This window comes from Mobula birostris, chromosome 17, assembly GCF_030028105.1.
Source record: "Mobula birostris isolate sMobBir1 chromosome 17, sMobBir1.hap1, whole genome shotgun sequence".
In the NCBI taxonomy this organism is placed as follows: domain Eukaryota; kingdom Metazoa; phylum Chordata; class Chondrichthyes; order Myliobatiformes; family Myliobatidae; genus Mobula; species Mobula birostris.
This window is the reverse complement of record NC_092386.1, coordinates 15369900-15387569: the sequence shown is the minus strand read 5'-3', so window position 1 is coordinate 15387569 and position 17670 is coordinate 15369900. Positions and strand designations below refer to the sequence as shown.

Below are 17670 nucleotides of genomic sequence, written 5' to 3'. Positions count from 1 at the left end.
GCAATCATAACATAACAAACGCAACAAACAAACAGAACAGGGGTTCCAAACCTGCTTAATGTAATTGATCCATGGCATAAAAAAGGTTGGGAACCTCTGACTTAGAACATGTTTGATTGTTTTTCCATTGGAATCAAAGGAGTTGGCTGCTTCTAACCAGGAAGAAATAACTTAGCTTTGGTTACCACGGTAATGGAAGCCCATTTGAGTGGACAGCTAGTGAGTAAATGATCAAGTTCTGTCACGTCAGCCCCTTCACTCACTATTGTGCATTTTCAGCTTGGAGACTAATTAAAAAGGATCATGAGTTTGTTATAGGATAACTCAAAGGGAAATTCTGAGGTGATACCCAAATCAAGTGAATATTTGCACAACTACCCTTAACTGCTTATGTCTGCATGCAGTCTGCTGGAATTATACACCATCAAGTATTTCTACCTTTAACTTATGAAGTTTGAAGAGGATCAGAGGAAGAATTGAAGATCAAAATCAAAGCATTTTGAGAGACCTGGTTTACATTAATTATTGGTACTATTTTGAAGCCCTGATTCATGCATATTACAATAAAACAATATAAACCAAAACCTCCTTCCACTCATAGAGATTCTGTTTCAGTCGAAATGCAAGCATTCAGATGAACATTTTTCCAAAGCCCTCACAGTGGGGGCAGATGCTTTGCTAAGGAAGTTCCCAGTACATGTACTTCTGTCGTTATCAGCAATATCAACAGCAAAGGAGGAAGTTTTAAACAAAAGTGAATTGTGTTCCACCTCCCTTGTGAACAGTAGCATAATTAACCGTCATGCCCATATTCTGTTTGTGTTCCTTATCTGTCTCTAGGTGTCTTGGGCAGAACAACAATACCAGAAGCAACGAAGTAAGCGTTCTCCACTAAGGGACTGTGCAGACTGCATAGCAGAGAAACTGTTCAGCGATCCCATGTGGAATCAACAATGGTACCTCGTGAGTGCTTTGATTAGTATCAGTAAAAATGTAAGGTACAGAAATATTTTAAGTCGCAGCTTAAGGTAATTCTTAAACATTCTATTTCCCTGAAAAGTTCCTCAGTTTCACCCTGCCTTCTGATTTTCCAGTGTTTGGGGACAAAACAAAATGGTTCTTAGCCCCTGATTTTGTTCCTGGAATAACAAAGAGATGGCATGGTGGCATTGAGTTACTTGAGAAAATGAATAGAAAAGCATGCTTGATCGGTTGACGTGAACAACAGAATTAGCAATATTTTTGTTGTGTTTTATTGGTTGCATAGGAATAGGAGGATGCCCCTTAAGTTATGTGAGATATGTAAACATTAGCTCCTCCATCCATCTTCTATCAACCCATGAGTGCAACCAAACATTGGTCGATTCCCATTACTGTTCTGATGTGTCAGCCCATGGCCTCCCCTTGTGCCCTGGAGGCCACCCTCAGGATGAAGGAGTAACACCTTTCACTCCTTTCCTTTCCACAGCCGTTTCACCCATGGTCTACCAGACCCCGCCTCAACACTCCCTCTCACCTCTTTATACTGGTGATCTTCCCTCAACACACAAAGTCCTGAGGAAGGGTCTCGACCCGAAACATCGAATATCCCTTTATCTCTACAGAGGCCGCCCAACCTGCAGAGTTTCTTCAGCACTTTGTTTTTTTTTTGGCTACAGATCCTAGCATCTGCAGCCTCGTACACCTCCAGCTTAATTTACAAACTCGATTTCAGAGATATTGGCACCAGTCATTGATAAATGATGTCTTCTATGCTGAAGCGTCTCGGCCCAAATTGTCGACTATACTCTTTTCCATAGATGCTGCCTGGCCTGCTGAGTTCCTCCAGCATTTTGTATGTGTTGCTTGGATTTCCAGCATCTGCAGATTTTCTCTTGTCCGTGATGTTATCCATGTTGTTGATTATACTCATCAGGTTTTCTCAGAAATTGAGCAGCGAAGCACCAAAATGAAGTAAAGGGCATTTATTTTCTCATATCTGCTGATGTTTTATGAATTGTCTAGTAGCGTTCCATATTTGGAGAACATGATATGATATATTCTGTTTCGCCAATATATTTCAAATCTTTCTCGACTGAGCAATTATCACACACCAGTGTTATATTTCCATTTCCCCGCAGGCAATAATGTGTTTTCTGATTGTACTTGCTTTATTTCTTGTCACCTTGCAGGATATTTGGCTGTGCTTTGGGCCTCTTGTTGAAACAAGGCTAAGATTACAAACTTGTCATTTGGAGTCACTGACTCACCCAAAGTGATGAAAAATTAAGCAAATAGGAAGAGTTGTGCGAATTAGCTTTGGGCTTTGTTTATGTACCTCAATATATTTTACTCACCAAGGATTAGCAGTTGCACAGATTTCAGTCAATTGCATGAAACGGTTCCAATAATACACAGTGCACAGATTGGCAATGGAGGAAGAATTGATTTGTTATTGCGAAAAAAAAGAGGTTTAGAATATTCCTGAATGTGAAATCGGAAAGGAAATGATCCTATATCTTTGCAAATCCATCTGACAGCAGAGTAGAGATCGATGAGTCATTCTTCCTGGGTAATTTCTGCAGAGATCAAGGTACATTTTTGTAAGCTATCATTCAACGAGCTCTCAACAGCCACCCAACAACTCTCAATTATTTGTCTACAAATAAATTGCGTGCTGCTCAAAGGTGTGAACTTAAAAGAAAGCTCACCTTGAGAGAAGGTACTTGTTATAAAAGCTAAAAGTAAAGGGCAAATATATAATATTTTACATATCCTTGTTCCTAAAGCAAGATACAAGGACTTCATCGTCCCTCCCAAAATTGGACCTTCATGTAATCCCAGTGTGGAAAAAAGGTATAACTGGCAAAGGAATTGTGCTTACTGTGCTGGATGATGGATTGGAATGGAACCATACAGATATCCAAGCCAATTATGTGAGTAAGACTGGAAGTTTTATATTTAAAGATAAAAGATCTTAAAGATTAGCTTTATCTGTCACATGTACATCAAAACATACTGCATGCCATTTGCTTCAAATCAAATCAGTGAGAATTGTGCTGGCAGCCTGCTTCCAGCACCAGCATGGCATGTCCACAACTTAATAACTCTAACCCAGCCTTGATATACAGTACGGTGCAAAAATCTTAGGCACTCTTGATTTTTTTAATATAGTTTCAGACGGTATGGCCTCCACAGGGCCTTGATCTCAACATCATCAAGGCTGTCTGGGATTTCCTGGAGAGAAGGAAGCAGGCAAGACAGCCAAAGATTGCAGGAGAACTGTTGCAAGTTCTCCAAGGTACTTGGAACAACCTACCAGACGACTTTCTGATAAAACTGCATGACTGTGTAGTTTAAAAGGCAAAGGGAGGTCACACCAAATATTGATTTGATTTCATTTTTATTCTGTTTACCGCTCTTTATAGTAATTGTTTTAATATTTAGAAACTTTTCATATCATTATTTTGGAAAGCATCTTCACTTTACAGAATTTTTACATGTGCCTAAGTATTTTACACAGTACTGTATATGCCTTCTTTACTTATATGGGAAGTAAATTATGAGGAACTCACTTTTAATTACATCTTACTTACTTCAGTGTGTTAAAAGATCTAGAACAATAATGAATAAACAGATTAACATACATTAATAATGTATAGATAATTATAATATTAAATGGTTTTGATATTGATATTTGTCACACTCAGGTTGGAGGAACAACACCTTATATTCCGTCTGAGTAGCCTCCAACCTGATGGCATGAACATTGACTTCTCTAACTTCCGCTTATGCCCCACCTCCCCCTCGTACCCCATCCGTTATTTATTTATATACACATATTCTTTCTCTCTCTCTCTCTCTCCTTTTTCTCCCTCTGTCCCTCTGACTATACCCCTTGCCCATCCTTGGGGTTTTCCCCCCCTCCCTCTTTACCTTCTCCCTAGGCCTCCTGTCCCATGATCCTCTCGTATCCCTTTTGCCAATCACCTGTCCAGCTCTTGGCTCTATCCCTCCTCCTCCTGTCTTCTCCTATCATTTCAGATCTCCCCCTCCCCCTCCCACTTTCAAATCTCTTACTAGCTCTTCTTTCAGTTAGTTCTGACGAAGGGTCTCAGCCTGAAACGTCGACTGTACCTCTTCCTAGAGATGCTGCCTGGCCTGCTGCATTCACCAGCAACTTTGATGTGTGTTGTTTGTCACAAACTAAGTCATTTTAACATTCCAGATACAATTGAGGCAATAGCAATTACAAAGTTATTGTATTGATCTTTCTATGTCTATTACTCCATTTTGAAAATGCATTAGGTTAGATAAGCTATGTTTAAAATTATCTGTCTGAGGCAAAGTCTAAAGGTATAAACACAATGAAGGTGTGGGTTTTTTTTCAGCAAGTTTATTTTACTGTTTATTGTAATCCACATCCACGTCATCATCATTGTGAGCCACGTCGAATGACGTAGGTGATCACGGTCTCATGACCATGATTGTTCCTGGCAAATTTTTCCACAGAAGAGGTTGCCATTGCCTTCTTCTGGGCGCTGTCTTTACAAGGCGAGTGACCCCGGCCATTATCAATACTCATCAAAGATTGTCTGAGTGGCGTCAGAGATTGCGTAGCCAGGTCTTGTGAAATGTACCAGCTGCTCACATGACCATCCACCACCTGCTTCGCTGGCTTCATGTTACACCTTGCCCATGGAGGACCTGCAGGCTAGTGGAAGGAAGGAGAAGTCAACGGAATACACACCACTTCTCGTCGAGAGATCAGGGGTGGAAAGGGTGAGCAATTTCAAGTTCCTAGCTGTCAATATCTCTGCAAGTCTGTCCTGGGCGATGACAAAGAAGGCATGACAGCAGTGATATTTCATCAGGAGTTTGAGGAGAATTGGTATGCCACCAAAGATTCTTCTGCAGATGTACCATGGAGAGCATTCTAACTGGTTGCGTCACAGTCTGATATGGAGGGGCCACTGCACAGGATCGGAAAAAGCTGCGGAAAGTTGTAAACTCTGTCAGCTCCATCGTGGACATTAGCCTCCCTAGCACTGAGGACATCTTCAAAGGCTGATGCCTGGAAAAGGTAGAGAGCCAGAAGCTGAAGAACACTTGGCCTCCAACCTGCTCGTCCTGCTGAGAGATTTATTCAGCAGCTCCAGTTAATGTTGTGGTGATTGCTGGTAGGGGCCTAGTTGGTCATGCTGCTAAATATTAAAGGGGAGGTGGCTAGACTGTCTCTTGTTGGAAGTAATCATTCCCTGGCACTCTTGTGACATGTCAGCAACTTGTGGCCGCACACAACAAGATCTGTGCCATGTTCAGCCATTGCTAGTTAAGGGTCTGTGAATTATCAGCGGATTCAGGAGTCGGAGTTCTGTACGGCTATGTTGGCTCTAGAATATGCGTTGACACTTGCAAGCAGCTCTCAGCACACCCTCAGGTGCGTTGGTGTATGTCTTGATGTTCAAGTGATAAATAAACTTGAATCTTGAATCAGCCTAAGCTAAGCACTGTCCAAGTTTTGCCATGGTTTGCAGCAATCTGCTTTTATTTGAATGGAACTGAAATTTATGATAGAGGAAATGAATAAAAACTATTCACAACTGTACTTCTTAAGGTCCTCTCTAGGCCTGGGCTGAGATATTTCACCCTGTTGGGAGCAGTGTGTAATGACCCGTGGGTCAAGGCCAGTTGCAAACTGGAGTGAAGATGGATTGGCAATCAATCCAGCAGGTCTGAACTTTAGAGCAGAAGGTGAAGCATCAGTGGACTCAGTTTTGTTGGACCTCTCCATTGATGCAATCATGAAGAAGGCATGTCACCTCTCCACTTCATTAGAAGTTTAAGAAGATTTAGTATACCACTAAAGACTCTTGCAAGTTTCTGCAGATGTTCTGTGGAGAATATTCTGAATGGTTGCATCACCCCTAGTCTGGAGGAACCAACGTGCAGGATTGAAAGAGGCTGAGAAGATTGTAGACTCTGCCACCTCCATCATGGCTACAACCATCGCCACTATTAAGGACGTCTTCAAAAGGTGGTGTCTCAAGATGTCAGCATCCATCACATAGCCTCTTCTCACTACCACCTTTGGTTTGGAGAGGAGGTACAGGAGCCAGAAGACCCACACTCACCATTTCGAGAACGGTTTCCTTCCCTCTGCCATCAGATTTCAGAACGGCTCCATGACTGCCACCTCTCTATTACTCTTTTGCACTATTTATTGATTGTAGCCTAAAGTGTGTGGGCGCGTGGCCAAGTGGTTCAGGCATTCGACTAGCGATCTGAAGGTCGTGAGTTCGAGCCCCAGCCGAGGCAGCGTGCTGTGTTTTTGAGCAAGGCACTTAACCACACATTGCTGTGCGACGACACCAGTGCCAGGCTGTATGGGTCCTAATGCCCTTCCCTTGGACAACATCAGTGTCGTGGAGAGGGGAGACTTGCAGCATGGGCAACTGCCGGTCTTCCATACAACCTTGCCCAGGCCTGCGCCCTGGAAACCTTCCAAGGCGCAAATCCATGGTCTCATGAGACTAACGGATGCCTATATATAAAAAGCCTAAAGTAACTTTACTGTCTTGCACTGTACTGCTGCCACTAAACAACAGATTTCATGACATTTGCCAATGGTAATAAATCTGATTCTGAATCTGAGATCATGATGGTTGGTCAGGGGAGCAAGTGAAGTTGCAGTTGGTGGAGTTTGCAATGGGGTACGTGGCCAAGGGAATCACAGCAAGAAACATGTTTATGACTCGAAGGGACACCCACACCCAGTTTCTCGTGGTAGATTTGAGAGGCTGAAACCTGCTCAGCAGGCAGCGGTTAAGCTCACATTCAGGAGCAGCATGGTGGTGCAATCGCCTTACAGCCTCAGCAACCATCATTCCGGGTTCAATTCCTGCCACTGTCTGTAAGGAGGCTGCATGTTCTCTCCATGAACGTGTGGGGTGCCTCTGGGTGCTCTGGTTTCCTCCCACATTCCTAAGATGGATGGTTAGGGTTAGGGTTCATGAGCTGTGGGCATGTTATGTTGGCGCCAGAAGCATGGCAACACTTGCAAACTGCTCCCCCCCACCGAACACATCCTCAGACCGTATTAATCATTGACACAAAACAACGCATTTCACTGTACGTTTGATAAATGAGCTAATCCTATCTTTAATCTTCAGCAAGGCTGCACCATAGATATGGAATTTAATCTGTGGAGGTTTCTTCAGGCTTGAGTGGCCTGTACATTTCTCAGTGCCTGTGTTTGTGAATGTGCCATATGTGAGGAGGACCCTAGAAACAAAGTAATTGATGCCGTGACGCATAATAAATAATCGCCATGTGATTCAGTTTTCTGAAGAAATGATACGTATTTCCCACAAAAATTGTGCAGCTTTCTATATAGATCTTCTAGGCCCTGAACTTGAAATCTTCCAAGCAATAAACTATGTCAAATATATAAAATTCCAAAGCTGAAAAACAGCTGGTGATTATTGATGACTAATGAATTTATTCTCCTCTTTTTCTTTCTATAGGATCCAGAAGCAAGCTATGACTTTAACGACAACGACCCGGATCCCTTTCCTAGATATGACCCAACTAATGAGAATAAGTAAGTTTGCCAATACAAGAACCCTGAAATTCACCCAAATGCCAAGATGGTGAGATAGTTTGAAATGAGATTAATTAGAAAGAGATTCAAAGTTTGCTGGAACGTAAAACACAAATTTATTGCAGTTCCGAGAAACTCCTGAAGCATTTGTTTTTGCCTTTTGACCAAAAGTATAGAGGGACATTTCTTTCGTAAATAGGGGGAAAAGTTGTTGTTAGTGCTAAGTGAGATCTTTATCTCATCTTCATATTAAAAATATATTTAATCTTTTAGCAGGAGAAAATTTAAATTCATTTGAATTACACAATGTTCTCCAAATGAAAAGCTAAATCCTATTATATTTTATTTTTTATTGAGATACAGCCCTTCTGGCCCTTCAAGTTGTGTCACCCAGCAATCCCCCAATTTAATCCGAGCCTAATGATAGGACAATTTACAATGACCAGTTAACCTACCAACCAGTACGTCTTTGGACTGTGGGAGGAAACTGGAGTACCCAGAGGAAACCCACGCAGTCACAGGAAGAACGTACAAACTCCTTACAGGCAGCAGCGGGAATTGAACCTGAGTCACCTGTTACTGTAAAGCATTGTGCTAATCAGGGCGCTACTATGCTCAGTGACCACTTTACTACGTATGTCCTTTACTTAATAAGGTAGCCGCTGAGTGTATGGTCTTCTGCTCCTGTAGCCCGTCCACTTCAGCGTTCGGCGTGTTGTGCATTCGAAGATGCTCTTGTGCACATCACCATTGTAACGCGTGGTTATTTGGGTTACTGTTGACTTTCTGTCAGCCTGGACCAGTCTGGCCATTCTCCTCTGACCGCTCTCATTACAAGGCATTTTCACCCACCGAACTGCCACTCACTGGATGCTTTTTTGTTTATCGCACCATACTCTGTAAACTCTAGAGACTGCTGTGCGTGAAAATCCCTGGAGATCAGCAGTTTCTGAGATACTCAAACTACCCAGTACAGCACCAACGATCATTCCAGGGTCAAAGTCACTTACATCACATTTCTTCCCCATTCTGATATTTGGTCTGAAGTACAGCTGAGCCTCTTGACCATGTCTGCATGCTTTTACGCATGGAGTTGCTGCCACATGATCGACTGATCAGATACCTGCATTAATGAGGAAGTGTACCTAATAAAGTGGCCACTGAGTCTATGTTAAGAATCAGAAATACCCTTGTTTTATAATGAATCTACTACTCATCAAGTATTCATGTGCAGATGCATAATGTGTAGTAGCAGAATTACACCCCAGTTATTCATATCTCACTTGAACCGTTTCTTGTATCAGACATAGACAATTAGATTCACTACAGGGCTCTCTAGCTCCCTCAGTGAATCTCTGAACCTGCTGCCAGCAGTATACAAACAACCAGTAATATCGATATTTCCTTAGGCTCTTAACCGTCGCCATGTTTGCTTCCTGTTACAAGACAGTGTGTTCTCGACAACAGTGATGTTTGTACAGTTTTGCATCATTTGTATGGGTATTAATAAACTTTAAACAGATGCTTGTCCCACTTGCAGTCTAACTAGATGAACCCCCCCCGCCCCCTTCTTCGGATCAGTTGGGTGGAGGAGCCGTCCCCTGCTACACCACCAGGAGTCCAGCTGGGCCATGCAAAGATTTAGAGAATTTGCCGGGACCTGCCTGGGTTAGAATGTCGCACACACAAAATGCTGGAGGAACTCAGTGGATCATGCAGCATCCATAGAGAGGAATAAATAGTTAAGTCTTGAGCAGAGACCCTTCATTGGGCCTGAGGGAACAAGCCTGCATCTCCATCTGCTGCCCCTCCTTCTTTTCTTTCTCCCATGGTCCACTCTCCCCTCCTATAGGATTCCTTCTTCTTCAGAGCTTTACCTCTTGCACCTATCACTTCCCGGCTTCTTACTTCATTTTCCCTCTCCCACCCACCTAACTCCCCCCTCATCTGGCTTCTCCTATCACCCGCCAGTTTGTACTCCTTCCCCTGCCCCCACCCACCTTCTCACTCTGGCTCCTGTACCTTCCTTTCCAGCCCTGATGAAGGGACTCGGCCCAAATATCAGTTGTTCGTTCCCATCCATAGATGCTGCCTGACCTGCTGAGTTCCTCTAGCGTTTTGTGTGTGTTGCTCAGGATTTCCTGCATCTGCAGCATCCCTTGTATTTAGAATGTCGCAGTTGTCCCACTTCAATTTCAGCTGCTGGGAAAATAAACTTCTAGTTCCTCTCCAAAGCTCTTGGCATGGCTGAATGCCAGAAACGCTCAGCTATATTTTCTGCCTGCAGCATTGGTAGTAAACAGAGGACGTGCTGAAAACAGACTCTGTTTGCCTCTCTTTGTGTGGGATGATGTTAACCTGCCCATATGAAGGCCAAATGCATAATCTCCACGCCCTGATTCCAGAAATCCACCAAAGCCATTCTCACAAGGCACCTCAGTGCAGTGATCTCTGTGAGGGAGGGGAATGAATACCACCTTACAGAATGATTGATGATTCAGTCAATCATTGTACATTTGAGGAGAAGGAAATTTATTTTTTTTATTTACTTACATAAAATTCTTTTCTAACACACAGTACTGTAAGGTTTTTGATTCTGGTCGCCTACCTAAAGGAAAGATATCAATAAGTCTGAAAGAGTACAGAGGAGATTTACCAGCGTGTTGGCGGGACTTGAGGACCTGAGTTAGAGGGAAAAAATGAACAGGTTAGGACTTTATTCCCTGGAGTGTAGGAGAACGAGGGCAGGTTTGATAGAGGTATACACAATTATGAGGTCATGGATTAGGAGTGAAGGGTGGAATGTGTTTAAGGGGAACGTGAGGGGGACTTCTTCACTCAGAGGGTGGTGAGAGTGTGGAACAAGCTGTCATGGAAGTGATGGACATGGATTTGTTTGCATAAGAACATGTATGGGAGGGCTATGTATCAGGTGCAAATCGAAGGGACTCGGCAGAATAAGAATTTGGCATGGACTAGATGAGCCAAAGGGTCAGTCTCCGTGCTGTAGTGTCCTAAAACTCCATGATTCTATAATTCAGGGGAAACTAAATAATCTTTTGACACCATGTGCTGAAAAACTTCTACAAAGATCCAGAGCCAAATAATGGAAACTCCTCATTCATTTTCCTTGATGGTTTGAGGAAAGGAGACTTTCCTTGTTCCTTATTCTTCGTTGTGTTCCTTTATACAAACATTGCCACAATCTGAAGGCATCAGCTGCTCATTCGGGTTTACCCGGGGCGTAGACATTTCGTGCCCATGCAAAATCTTTGAAGACATCTCCATGACATTCATGTAAAAAGATGAAAGATGCCAGCTTGAGTGTTGGACCCAGCTTCAGCAATGCTACTAGTTACCTGCCCATCAGCAAATGTTTTTGATGCCGACCACAACGGCGGCTTGGCAGCGAAGCACTTTACAGCGCCGGTGACCCCGGTTCAATTCCCGCCGCTGTTTGTAAGGAATCTGTACATTCTCCGTGTGAATTACCCCCAGGTATTCCGGATCGCTTCCACGTTCCAAGGATGTACGGGTCAGCAGGCTGTTTGGTCACATGGGTACAACTGGGTGGCATGGGCTCGTTAGACCAGAAGGGCCAGCCACTGTGCTATATGTCTCTTTAAAAAAAAAATTAGCTGTATTTTTGCTGCGAGAGCGTTGTTTCTGTTGGCTTACGATCAAGAGAAGCATTTTACACTTCTGTGTTGAACTTTATGTAAATATGGGCAGCGTTACCCTCAAGTACATTTTGTCCCCTAAGCTGTATATAACACAGTGACAAAATGAACCGGCTACCATTTCTCTTCCAGATTTGACTGATTCTGATCCGCTTTATTTGTTTTCAGGCATGGCACCAGATGTGCTGGGGAAATTGCAATGCAGGCCAACAACAGGAAATGCGGAGTAGGAGTGGCATTCAATTCCAAAGTTGGAGGTACAAAATTGGAGAAATACTCCTGGTCCAAGAACCTGTGTACATAACTCCATGACTCTATTTGTAAATGGAGGAAGATATGCAGATTTTCTTTACTCTTGGACTCCCGTCTAAAATTAATATTTACTTGTTTGAATTCCACTCAGTTTTGCTGGTACCTCACTTTTTTAATAACTGTACAGCCCAATCATCCTGTGTGCACTTTGGAATGTAAAGTCCAGAATCTCAGATCCTGCGCCAGGTCAGGATGGGTTACCCAATTGTTTGCAATGGGAATGAGAGGCCTATGGATTTAGGAAGCAAAGGAACAAATAAGTTTTGATAAACACGAGAAAGTCCACAAGTGCTGGAAATCCAAAGCAACGCACGCAAAATGCTGGAGGAACTCAGCAGGTCAGGCAGCATCTGCGGAAAAGAGTAAGCAATCGACGTTTCGGGCCAAGGGCCTTCTTCAGGACTGGAAAGGAAGGGGGAAGGCACCGGAATAGTAAGGTGGGGGTGGGGAAGAAGGATAAAAGGTGATGGATGAAGCCAGACGCGTGGGAAAGGCAAAAGGTCTGGAGAAGAAGGAATCTGATAGGAGAGGACAGTGGACAATAGGAGAAAGTGAAGGAGGAGCAGACCAGGGGGAAGTAGTAGGCAGGTGAGAAAAGGTAAGAGGCCAGAGTGAGGAATAGAAGAAGAGGGGAGAGGGAGGGAAGAACATAAGTTTTGAATTAATTTTGGTTTAATCTTCTGCTTTTGGTAAGTATTCATATGTGTTCCTTTGAATGTTTAAATTAAATGATACACATCTCATTGAAAATCTGTCAGGCTGCTCAATACTTAACACACCCACCCACCCCTATATTCACCACCTAAAATCACTTTACATACATACAATCAGTCTATATATAAAACAGTTAATTGTCCATTGTAGTTTATAGGATTGCTTTTATATTTATTTTTATTGTGTTTGTTTGTTTTTTTTATTAAGCTTTTATGTTTATTGTGTTTTAATGCTGCTTTGGGTCCTGAGTAACAATCATTTCATTCTCCGTACACTCGTATACTACAGAACAACAATAAGCAATCTTGAATCTTGAATTAAACATTTAAATTGCTTAATCATTTATATATTTTCTTAGTTTTTAAATATCTTTGAAAATGGGGGATATTTAAAAACTTTTAAAATTCATTTACAGCTCTTCCTCTGATTTTGTCAGCTGTTAGAGTCACAGATTATGCGCTTTGCCACCAGCAACTCATGTCATTATTTGGCCTTGCCTTGAACTTGAGAATGTGGAGGACCAGTGGGATATCCCATCTGCCTTTGTTCCAGAGAAGCTCAGACTGTCATGAATCTCATTTGGTAAATCTGAGCCTAGGGCTCAAACCTTTATTGACCACCCAAGCCTATTTAAGATGGTTGTCTTTGTAACAAGTACTTATAATAATGACTACATTGTTATCTCTAGTAATGCTTAGTTACTTGTCTCCCATTTGACAGAGCCCTAGCAAAAGAAATTAGTTAAGTAGCTTCATCCAAAATGGATTGATTGGTCACTTCCAATCTGATGTCCATGAGTGGCTTTTTAAAATGCAGCTCAGAATTGCGTTTACTCACACTACCTATCATAGAAATGACACTTCAAAATAAACTACTGTAAAGAGCTCTTTGGCAGAACTTTTTAATAACCCTGTTTTAAATTCCTCCTCCCAGAATTAATCCGAAAAGTTTGCCCATATAGGTAAATGGCTGTAGTTTCCTTTCCTGAAAATTATAGAAATGGTGATGTAAAAACTCATTTAATTTTATTGATTTTGTTGTTTCAATGAGGAACTTCAGCATTCCAAATTTCAGAATAAATTTATTATCAAAGTACATATGTGTCACTGTATACCACCCTGAGATTCATTTTTGCATGCAATCACAATAGCAAATAATACAACAGAATCAATGAAAAAATCAGACACAAGCAAAGACTGACAAGCAACCTATGTGCAAAAGAAGACAAATCATGCAAATACAAAAAAAAATTAATAAATAAGTAAGTAAATAATACTGAGACATGAGTTGTAGAGTCCTTGAAAGTGAGTCCATAGGTTGTGGAATCACTTCTGTGTTGAGGTGACTACCCTCTTCAAAGTCTCATCATGATAATGAACATCACTGTCAAAGTTCCTGTTCTCTGATTTCAATATAATTAATTCCTGGCATTGTCCTATGGAACTTTAGCGGAAGTTAGAGAAGTCGATGTTCATGCCATCAGGTTGGAGGCTACCCGGACGGAATATAAGGTGTTGTTCCTCCAACCTGAGTGTGGCTTCATCTTTACAGTAGAGGAGGCCGTGGATAGACATGTCAGAATGGGAATGGGATGTGGAATTAAAATGTGTGGCCACTGGGAGATCCTGCTTTCTCTGGCGGACAGAGCGTAGATGTTCAGCAAAGCGGTCTCCCAGTCTGCGTCGGGTCTCGCCAATATATAAAAGGCCACATCGGGAGCACCGGACGCAGTATATCACCCCAGTCGACTCACAGGTGAAGTGTTGCCTCACCTGGAAGGACTGTTTGGGGCCCTGAATGGTGGTAAGGGAGGAAGTGTAAGGGCATGTGTAGCACTTGTTCCGCTTACACGGATAAGTGCCAGGGGGGAGATCAGTGGGGAGGGATGGGGGGGACGAATGGACAAGGGAGTTGCATAGGGAGCGATCCCTGTGGAATGCAGAGAGAGGGGGAGGAGGGAAAGATGTGCTTAGTGGTGGGATGTACCTACCACCTACCACTCCACCAGCCTCCGGGTCCAACATATTATTCTCCGTAACTTCCGCCACCTCCAACGAGATCCCACCACTAAGCACATCTTTCCCTCCCCCCACTCTCTGCGTTCCGCAGGGATCGCTCCCTAGGCAACTCCCTTGTCCATTCGTCCCCCCCATCCCTCCCCACTGATCTCCCTCCTGGCACTTATCTGTGTAAGCGGAACAAGTGCTACACATGCCCTTACACTTCCTCCCTTACCACCATTCAGGGCCCCAAATACTCCTTCCAGGTGAGGCAACACTTCACCTGTGAGTCGACTGGGGTGATATACTGCGTCCGGTGCTCCCGATGTGGCCTTTTATATATTGGCGAGACCCGACGCAGACTGGGAGACCGCTTTGCTGAACATCTACGCTCTGTCCGCCAGAGAAAGCAGGATCTCCCAGTGGTCACACATTTTAATTCCACATCCCATTCCCATTCTGACATGTCTATTCACGGCCTCCTCTACTGTAAAGATGAAGCCACACTCAGGTTGGAGGAACAACACCTTATATTCCGTCTGGGTAGCCTCCAACCTGATGGCATGAACATCGACTTCTCTAACTTCCGCTAAGGCCCCACCTCCCCCTCGTACCCCATCTGTTACTTATTTTTATACACACATTCTTTCTCTCACTCTCCTTTTTCTCCCTCTGTCCCTCTGAATATACCTCTTGCCCATCCTCTGGGTCCCCCCCCCCCCCCCCCCGTCTTTCTTCCCGGACCTCCTGTCCCATGATCCTCTCGTATCCCCTTTTGCCTATCACCTGTCCAGCTCTTGGTTCTATCCCTCCCCCTCCTGTCTTCTCCTATCATTTTGGATCTCCCTCTCCTCCTCCAACTTTCAAATCCCTTACTCACTCTTCCTTCAGTTAGTCCTGACGAAGGGTCTCGGCCTGAAACGTCGACTGTACCTCTTCCTAGAGATGCTGCCTGGCCTGCTGTGTTCACCAGCAACTTTGATGTGTGTTGCTTGAATTTCCAGCATCTGCAGAATTCCTGTTGTTTTCCTATGGAACTGCTCTTTGGCCACTCCAAAAATCAGTCCGGTTGCCACTGTTGGTCACTGTCCTGAAAGATCAGAGTAAGATCTTGAGAAGGGAAAACCTGGGTTCGGCTGTGTTAACCTCCAGTGTGCAGTCATGGGGTAATGTCTACAGAAGGATGCTTTTTAAAGCCTAGACACAGGTGATAAAGGGTCTCAGCCTGAAACGTTGACTCTTTATTCCTTTCCATAGATTCTTCCTGACCCGCTGATTCCCTTCAACATTTTGTGTGTGTTTCCCTTTGATTTTTTTTTACACCTACCTATACTGGTACTAATTTACAGTCACGATTAAATCCATCAGTACATATTTGTACTGAAGGACCCACGCGGCCACAGGGAGAAAATGGGGTCTCCACACAAGTAGCATCAAATCAGAATTGCATCGGGGGAACCACTGTGCCTCTGTAGCAGACACACCCAGCCCTGAGACACCAGACAAGGTTGTTTCATTCCAAGCAATTGGTTTATTGATCAGTACAGAATGCCTCTCTGGGTGCTTCCTGCTCCCTCCCCTCTCCATTCCCCTTTCCCCAACCATAAGCCCATAAGACAAAGCAGCAGAATATGGCCATTCAGCCCATTGAGTCTGCTCCGCCATTTCATCATGGATGATCCCGGATCCCACTCAACCCCATACAGCTGCCTTCTTGCCATAACCTTTGATGCCCTGACCAATCAGGAAACTATCAATGTTTGCTTTAAATTTACCCACGGACTTGGTCTCCACTGATGAAGGATTGCAAAACACTCGACAGATTCACTACTCTCTGGCTAAAAAAAATTCCTCCTGAACTCTGTTCTAAAAGGTCACCCCTCAATTTTAAGGCAATGCCCTCTAGTTCCTCTCCACAGCCACCTTATCTAGTCCTTTCAACACTCAGTCGGTTTCAGTGAAATCCCCCCACATTCTTCTAAATTCCAGTGAGTACAGGCCCAAAGCTGCCAAACGCTCCTCATATGTTAACCCCTTCATTACCGGAATCAACCTTGTGAACCTCTTCCTAGAGATGCTGCCTGGCCTGCTGCGTTCACCAGCAACCTTGATGTGTGTTGCTTGTGAACCTCATCTGGGTTCTCTCCAAAGACAACACATCCTTTCTAGCACTTTTTCCTTCATAATAGCAATAGCATTCACCCTTGCTCCCTGACACTCACGGACCTCTGGCACACTGCTAGTGTCTTCCACAGTGAAGACTTTTAGGAACATAGAAAACCTACAGCACAATACAGGCCCTTCGGCACCATGCTGTGCCAAACATGTCCTTACCTTAGAACTACCTAGGGTTACCAATACCCCTCTATTTTTCTTTTTTTTTTAAATTTCATTCTTATTTGGATAAGGTATTCACAAGCAATACACAAACTTTTTTTTACATATATAACCTTCTCCATTTTTTATGTGAGTAAATCTATACTAATTTGTACATTCACAAGTGCAAATTGAGATAATATAGAAAATAATTAGGCACTCAAATAGATGTTTATGTGCAATTCTAATTCCACTCTATTAAACTAAATAATGATAATAGTTGTAATAAAAAATATTAATAATAGTGGTTGAATACTAATTTCCATGTATCTCTTTTGGTCCATTTCTTTCTGGTCCAAAATTTCCCCAGATCTTTTCTTTGCTTGTGTTAATTCCGCATTTTCCAAAAGCCCTCTGTTTTTCTAAGCTCCATGTATCCATCCAGGAGTCTCTTAAAAGACCCTATCATTTCTACCTCCACCACTGCCACCGGCAGCCCATCCCACGCACTTGCCACTCTCTGCATAAAAAACCTACTCCTGACATCTCCTCTGTACCTTCTTCCAAGCACCTTAAAACTGTGCCCTCTCGTGCTCGCCATTTCAGACCTGGGAACAAGCCTCTGACTATCCACATGATCAATGCCTCTCATTGTCTTGTACACCTCTATCAGGTCACCTCTCATCCTCCGTCGCTCCAAGGAGAATGGGCCGAGTTCATTCAACCTATTCTCATAAGGCACGATCCCCAATCCAGGCAACATCCTTGTAAATCTCCTCTGCACCCATTCTATGGTTTCCACGTCCTTCCTGTAGTGAGGCGACCAGAATTGAACACAGTACTCCAACTGGGGTCTGACCAGGGACCTATATAGTTGCAACATTACCTCTCGGCCCTGTACAAAGTACTTATTAAGTTCATCCACCATTTCTTTGTCCTCCATTACTACCTCACCAGCATCATTTTCCAGTGGTACAATATCAACTCTCAGCTCCTTTTTACTCTTTATGTAACTGAAAAAACCTTTGCTATCCTGCTTTATATTATTGGCCAGTTGCCCTCGTAT

General features: G+C 43.3%; 1 protein-coding gene across 1 annotated transcript in view; it reads left to right on the top strand.

Annotated features, from left to right (window-relative positions):
* The window catches only part of pcsk1 (proprotein convertase subtilisin/kexin type 1), a 70719-nt gene that overhangs the window by 19017 nt on the left and 34032 nt on the right, over positions 1-17670 (top strand). The window contains exons 3-6 of the mRNA XM_072281051.1: positions 841-963; positions 2769-2915; positions 7506-7582; positions 11431-11519. Coding sequence (XP_072137152.1) covers positions 841-963; positions 2769-2915; positions 7506-7582; positions 11431-11519 — 436 coding nt within the window. The remainder of the gene's footprint in view (positions 1-840; positions 964-2768; positions 2916-7505; positions 7583-11430; positions 11520-17670) is intronic.